The 8121-nt window shown below is 36.4% G+C and overlaps 1 protein-coding gene across 1 annotated transcript; it reads right to left on the bottom strand.

The window, feature by feature from the left end:
- Positions 1 to 861: 861 nt before the first annotated feature.
- LOC127794789 (uncharacterized) lies at positions 862 to 7172 on the bottom strand. Its single transcript, XM_052326040.1, has 3 exons — positions 5395 to 7172; positions 3533 to 3671; positions 862 to 1596 (listed from the first exon to the last, which is right to left on the bottom strand). Exons 1-3 carry the CDS (start codon positions 7170 to 7172, stop codon positions 862 to 864), a joined length of 2652 nt encoding a protein of 883 aa, XP_052182000.1.
- Between the last annotated feature and the right edge of the window lie 949 nt (positions 7173 to 8121).

Here is an 8121-nt window from a genome sequence, read left to right on the forward strand (position 1 = left end):
TAATGCCTCTTCAAGGTGGCTTTGTATTCTCTCCACTTCTTGGAAGCATGTTGCAAGTAAATTGATCTCCATGTTGTGGGTACATTAGTGTTATCCTACAATGATATCCTTATTAGAGTATAAAAGTTTAGAGTCAAATAACTAAGAATCAGAGAGACGTTATTTACTCACCAAGACCTCTTGCCATATGCGCTCCTTATATGGTTCCATCCCTGGTGATCTCCAATCAGTAAATGTAAGGGGAGCAATACTCCTTACCATCACACCTAGTTGGGTTTCCAACTTAGTTGCCATCTCCCCAACTGGTTGTCCTTCAGCATCAAATTCAATATGAATCTTTTCCTTTCCCCACTTTGAAATTTGTCTTGATATTCCTCTTCCTTTCTTGGCAGTAGATGACATGGAGCTTGTACCTGCTAAAACATAATAACACAATAAATTCAGATTGAATTAGGAAAGAATAATAATTTATTATCGTTCATATAAATTTTTGGTATTTACCTTGCTGACTATGTGAGTTTTGGGAGTTGGATTGTGAGTGGATCAAGTCCTCTTCAGGATGATGGGGATGTGACGGGACTAGGTTTGGGGTTGGATGATGGGATGGAATTGATTGTGAATCATTGTGGTGTGAATATGTACTACGTGACATGAATCCAATTGGCCAACGAGTCTGCCTCTTAGGTGCCATCAGTGTAATTGCCTATTATTGATTTGAATGTAAAAAACAATCTGTTAGCATATCAATTTAGGTTAAACAAAAATAACAAATCAAAACATAAAAAGCTAAAAACATAAACATATATACATACCACATCATTAAATATTATGCAAGGAAGACATATACATGCCACTTCAATATTAGAAATCATTATCATCACTATGTGCAGTATAAGGAATGGAATTGTCGTCGTCATCTGATATATCAACTAGCATACCATCCTCATCAGATTCTCCAGAAGAGTAGTCTTCATCAGATTCTCCTAACTCTGCATGTAAGGACTGATCATTGTTGATTTCAACATGATTACTAATTAAAGCATATTCCTCATCACAACTCCCTGTCACATTTCTTTTACCCATGTTATACAAATCTCTAGGTGTCATCTTCATGACAACGTGCCATTCTTCATCAAGAGGATCAGCCACATACCACACTTGTGATGCTTGAGTTGCAAGTATAAAAGGTTCGTCTGTTGGTTTATTCTCTTGATACATTAAACAATTAAAATTTACAGTTATGAAATTCAAACTGTCAACCTTCATCCCTCTGTTATTGTCAACCCAATCACACTTAAACAAAACAAATTTGAATTCGTTAGAGTATCGTATCTCAACAACATCTGTTAGGACTCCATAAAAGGTAACATCACCACTGATAGGACGTTTATCTTTTGAACTAGCATAACTTTCAGTATTTGCAGTTAGTAATACTCCACTGTTTTGAGTCATTCTTCTCCTTTCTCGACGCCTCGCGTGGAATTTGAATCCATTTACGATGTACCCAGAATACTTCCATGCCCATGAGTGAGGCCCAGCAGCTAATGTTTTCACTTCATTGGGTACATTGTGACCACTTACTTGCAATTCATAAACCTGTTTTGTAACATGTTTATAATTCGTTACGCAAATAAATATATGCAAATTCTAAGATGGTTAGATATGAATGTTTAGGGTGTGGTGGCAGCATGTTAAGACATCACTTACATGTTTTTGAAACCATAATGGGAAGTTTTTGAAGGATCATGAACGAGGATCAAAAGCATGCAACGGAAGCGTTTTAAAATAAAAAACGATCCTCGTATTGGTTAGAGTCTAGGAGACTTACTTTTGCGGCGGATTACCGGACGGAATGGAGCGATTGGAGCTTCTTGGCGTGGTGGAGACGACGGCTGTCCTGCTAGCCTTCGGCTCCGTCGCATCAGACCTCAAACGTACCCTTTCGATCTTCCGGAGTATGACTCGAACTCGTGGCCTCTCTTCGGTGAAGAAGAATGAAAAACGACTTAGATGAAAAACAACTAAAGAGAGATATATATAGGGAGAACCCTAGGGTTAAAACCCTAGTGGGCCAAACCCTAATGGGCCAAGACCTTTTAATTAATTTTCTAATTGGGTTAGCCCAATTAATTAATTAAAAACCCTAATGAACTATTATTTTATTCTAGCCCAATGGACCATTCTGAATAAAATAATTCTCTCTCAATGTAATTCATCCAACAAGCCAAATGTATTAAAAAATACATGAGTTACATCGAGCTACCCCGGGGACCAAAAGACAAATTATTCACGGCTACTAAAATGACCAAAATATCCCTGCTACCTAGTAGCTATATTTTGTCATTCTAAGTGTTCCAACTATCACCATATGGTAACACTGACCCCACGAATAATTTTGCATATGCCATGTCCTTGACCTACTAGTGTAATGACGAAAATACCCCTCTGCGTAACACCCATCATTTAGAAAGGAATAATGTACTAACACCTTTCTAAATGACTTCTACCATCCTTAGATCACTAGTCCAATAATCCGTGACTACTCGAATGTACTTGCTTATCACTGGGAGCTACCCAGAAGCACACACTCTTAAGTCACGTTCCCAGGGCCCTGGATTATTCGATTATTCTTGGACAATCACAAGGGGGTGAATCACAGAAACTATCTTGTATTAGTCTGTCTTAGTTAATTAGAAACCATACTCCCAACTCAAAAGGATATTGATCTTTAATAGACCTCACCTACAATGAATCTAAGAATATAGCTCTAGGTTCACTAGACCACCAACTAATACTCAAGTATTAGAGTACTCGTCCACGTAGTAGCAGTGATAGACTAGCTCCATGATAATTAGTACTTTGTCATTAGCTTCTATCACAGGTCCACTCTACGCATTCCAAATGCGCTTGTACAATTAGAGTAAACGGACTGTTTACTGGCTAAGGCAAGCCATCCTCCATTAGGATCTATTGCACAATGATCTTATCATGATAGAATGCCCAGTTCTATCAAAAGATCAAGAGTTATATTTTCTTACTTATTAAGTACCCATGATTCATGCCTAACTGTGAAGAACGACCCATCACATGAATCACTTACTTAATAGCATGGACACCTTTCCAACAATTAAATGCAATTAATATATGTGCCATAAACTGAATAAAAGAAACATCATTACCATAATTTAAACAAAACGTGTCTTTAGGGCATACATTTCCAACAGTTTTCATGGTGTTTTTGTGTAATTTCATGATTGCTAGCACCTCTTCTTTCCAATCTAATGGATTGTAAGTGTGTCCTGCATTGTATGCAAATGATAGGAATTATGAAATTAAAGTATAATTTTTTTTATTATGAAATAAAATTGATCAACCAGATTAAGTTATAATAATCTTACTCTCGATAAGACGAAATTGTATTACAATTTGCTAGCACATAACGATGGGTTTGCTGCAATGAAATCTCATCCAATGTGACTAATTTCCCTTTTTTTGGGATAGGTTGACCATGTGCACCCTCATAATTTCGAACCGGCCTATTAAACTTTGTTTCCACATCATCCAAGTACCTTGCACAAAAAGTCAAACACTCTTCTGCCAAATAACCTTCAGCAATAGATCCTTCTGGATGACTTCTAGTTCTTACATACTTTTTCAATGTCAATAAGAACCTACATGATAAGTTACATTGTCAAGTAAATTCACAATATTTACTTAAAAACGAACAAACAAATTCACAAATAAAAAAAAAATCATGGCTTAATATACCTCTCGACTGGATACATCCACCGAAACATTACCGGTCCCACAATTTGGACTTCGTCAGGCAGGTGAACAACTAAATGCTCCATTATATTGAAGAAGCTCGGTAGAAATATTTTCTCGAGGTGACAGAGTGATAGCATGCATATTTATGCTATATTTTGGCATTTCACCTCAATCTTATTTCGCCATTTGAAGTAATTTTTGCTAATCTTTCATTGTTTCTATTTTATTATACTTCAAACCATCCTTACACTATTTTCTATCTTACTTCTATGGATCCAGGCTTTAGGGAATATTGGATGGGCTAGAGAAGTGGCTCAACTAAAGGAGTTTGGGCTCACTTTCAAGGAGCAGACTTGGGCTTCTCAATTTTGCTGTTTTTGGGCTCACTCATTTTCTGTTGGGCTAGGCCCAACCCTAGCCTCCCTAGCCTTTCCTTTCTTAGCCATGTATTTAAGGCCTCTTAGCATTAATTTCCAGAGGATTGGAGGGAGGAGAAAAGGGAGGATTCTGGACGTTTTTGGTTGTTAGCATTTTTCTGTTTCCTTCATCTTTTGTTCCACTTTGTTTTTTTCCTTGCTGTAATGATAGGCTAGAGCATTTGTAACCGGTTATGTATCTTGAATCCATATGGAATCTGAGTCCCGGATGAGCTACAAAAACATGGTTTGTTTTTTTTAATCTTTTTCATTTCCATTTGGTTTAGTTTGAGCAGATTTGTGAATGCATGGAGTTCATGGCAGGTTTGTGTGAATTTGCATGGTTTCATTTTCTGTTAAATGCTTAAGAGAACAGAATGTTATAGCCGGTTGGTATAACATCTCGAAAATGAACATTATGTGCTTGAACGGTTGTTCTTTGCATAGCTCCGGATAGGTTGAATAGAGAGTGGATGGTTGCATTTTGTTTATAAGAGGTTTCTTTATTCATTTTGTTATTCCAATCCTTCTAATCCTTGGACGGTTGTTGGGGATGCTTTAAGTTTGATATCCAGAGATTAAAACACCTAACAAGCTAAGATTTATAGAGTGGACGAGGAAGATTTCACATAGGGGACAAATACACAGCCGGTTGCATTCCTTTTATTGATTTTCATCCATCATTGTCTTTCTGTTTTGATAATTAGTTTTCTGTCAAACCCCCCCCCCCCCCCCAAACAAACTGTTGGTTATGTTGGTTCTTCTTGTTCGTAGAAGAAAGTGAGGCTCCTTGTGAGAGATGACCTAGGGTGCACTTTGCTGCAAACTAGAGAAGAGATGCAAACATAGATCTCTAATTCTGGAGTGGTTCGACAGTCGGTCACAGAGCACCAATATAATGCGTGACCTCAATTGGTTACACTCGTCTACTGTAATGTTTTTAGAACACAACTGTTTAAAATAATTGCATAATTCAATCAAAGTTTTACTGACATACTTCCTCTTGAACACCCTCCTAATTGCCAATGGAAGCAAATGTTGCATCAAAACATGATTGTCATGGCTCTTAAGTCCACTCATTGTGTGTTCTTTGAGTTGGACACGACGTGATATGTTTGATGAGAATCCATCGGGTGATTTTATACTTTTCAATACTTTTAAAAATACATGTTTTTGTTCTCGATTCAACGTGAAAGATGGAGGTAAATACTTCTTCCCACCCAAACGATCTTCAGGATGTAACTTTTTTCTTATCCCTAGTTCTTTCAAATCAAGACGTGCTTTCAAGTTGTCCTTTGTTTTACCTGAAACATTTAATAACGTCCAAATTATGTTGTCACAAACATTTTTCTCAATGTGCATGACGTCGAGATTATGTCGGATCAAATTGTCTTGCCAATATGGAAGCTCAAAGAATATACTATGTTTTTTCCAACCACCCATTCCTCTCCCAACACTAGCGCCAGAATTCTCACGATTTCCATACATCTTCTTAACAAATTCAACATCTTTGAATACATTGTGGCCAGATAACTGAGGAGGAGCAACACGGTTCTCAATGGTTCCATCAAAATTCTTCTTGTCTAACCGAAAATGATGACTCATGTCCTCCAAGAATCTACGGTGACCCATATAACAAAACTTACCACCATGTTTTAACCATTTGGACTCCGTCTCTTTCATGCAACAAGGACAAGCAACTCTTCCTCGAGTACTCCATCCAGATAAATTAGCATACGCAGGAAAATCATTAATCGTCCACAACAATGCTGCATGCATGTGAAACATTTCTTTTCTTGAAGCATCATAAGTTTCTATCCCCTCGCTCCATAATTCTTGTAACTCTTGAATCAATGGTTGCAGAAACACATCAATATTGTCTCCTGGTGCACGAGGTCCATCAATCAATAAAGACAAGATGAAGTAAGGTTGTTTCATACACAACCAAGGTGGTAGATTATATGGCATTAACACAACTGGCCAAATGCTATAGCTAATGGTCATTGTTCGAAACGGATTAAACCCATCAGAAGCCAACCCAAGTCTAACATTGCGACTATCTTCAGCGAATTTCGGATGTTGTTCATCAAAAGATTGCCAAGCCAATGAATCAGCAGGGTGCCTCATTATACCATCCTTTGTTCTACCTTCTTCATGCCACCTCATTAACGATGCTGTTTTGTTAGACATAAACAATCTTTGCAGTCTCGAGATCAAAGGAAAGTGTCGTACTTGTTTAGAAGCGACTTTTTTCATCTTCGTTATATCGTCGTCTACGTGCACCTCGTATTCTTTGTACCTTGACTCCCCACAAAAAGTACATCTGTCCAACTTTGATGCATCTTTCCAAAAGAGCATACAATTGTTAGGGCATGCATCGTACTTATAGTACTTAAAACCTAAATCCTCACTCAATTTCTTAGCCTCTCGATATGATCGTGGCAATGACACTCCTTCTGGAAATGCCTCATTCAACAACTCAAGCAACATATCAAATATTTTATCCGACAACCCACCCAATACCTTCAAGTGTTGTAAACGAACAATAAACGATAATGTCGTAAAGTTCTTACAACCAGGCCATAACTCTGTTTCTGCCTTCTCCAACAATTCATAAAATCTCGTAGCTTCTTCACTACTTCCAACATTGTTTATGGGAACTCCATGTGCATCATGTATCATTCCCACCATATCATCTCCAATATTACATTCCTGATCTTGAAATTCTTCTCGACTATGATGAGGCACATATAACTCTCCATGAACCGTCCATATTATGTAATTAGTGTCAAACCCATTCAGAATGAGGTGTTCCTCCACAACATCTCGTTTATGAAAATATCTGTTAACACATTTAATACACGGACAATATATGCTTGCCCCAGGAGACTTATGTCTATAGGCAAACTGAATGAACTCCTGAATTCCTTGTTCGTATCGAGGATCTAGCCTGTTCGATATGTTAATCCAACTCTTATTCAGCTCCATTAGAATAATTTATATATCAAACCTGCTAAGAATAAGGATTCAAAGGGTGCTCTAAGAATGGGATTATAATATATTAAAGTTTTAGTTAATATAATCGGTAATAGTCATACAATCACAAGAGAAACAAAATACAACCAAGTATAATTTATTTTGCAAGTGGTGGTGGTGTTGTCACTTTTTAAAATGGTAAATTAGTAAAGAATTCCATGTTTTGACCATTTGAACAGAAAATAAATTAAATTTATTCATTAATTACTGTTTGCTGAAAATAATGACCTTTGTTAACAAATAGTCTTCAAATCATTCGGATAAATTTATCTTGATCTTTATAAATATGATAACGTTTCTTAAAAGGACTAAATGTTTTAAAATGTTTAAAAATTTAAGTAGCTAGCTTGTTTGAAATTTTTTGATTAGATATATCATTGGTCACATAATGCCGAGAAAGTTGATTCAGTTGACGGGTACAAACACAGACTTGGATTGCATGCTAATGTGCATTGAGTAGTAATGAGAGATATATATGGGACCAAAAATTTAGGTGAGGCGCTGATATATATATTTAAGGCTGTGAGTTGTATAGAGTAATTGTAGGCAACTATATATAATAAGTGATTTTTGAATGCCATTATAAACAGTGGCATCAAACTCCAAATTCTAGCTAGTTTATAATTAGTGTTCCTATCATTTTTAAATTAGTTTTATAAAAGAAACTAATTAGAAGCTAATTTTTGAAAGTAGTTATGAAGCACTTTAATTATTACTCTTTCTAAATTATATGTTTTCACACCTTTTCAAAGTAGGTCTTCCACCTTTAAAAAAGAAAAAAAAACACTCTTATGTGGAGCTAATTCTTAATTAGGTCAATCTATTATGTTTTGGAAGTCACAAGACAAAATTATTAAAACTAATCTAGACAAAAATAACGAGCCATATAGAAGAGAGGCTA

This window comes from Diospyros lotus, chromosome 2 (assembly GCF_014633365.1).
Source record: "Diospyros lotus cultivar Yz01 chromosome 2, ASM1463336v1, whole genome shotgun sequence".
Lineage (NCBI taxonomy): Eukaryota > Viridiplantae > Streptophyta > Magnoliopsida > Ericales > Ebenaceae > Diospyros > Diospyros lotus.

Coding starts and splice junctions, on each gene's coding strand:
- LOC127794789 (XM_052326040.1), bottom strand. CDS start 7,172: ATGGAGCTGAATAAGAGTTGGATTAACATATCGAACAGGCTAGATCCT. Junction 3,672..5,394: donor GATCGTTTGGGTGGGAAGAA/GTATTTACCTCC, acceptor CTTATCATGTAG/GTTCTTATTGACATTGAAAA. Junction 1,597..3,532: donor AAACAAAGTTTAATAGGCCG/GTTCGAAATTAT, acceptor GTTACAAAACAG/GTTTATGAATTGCAAGTAAG.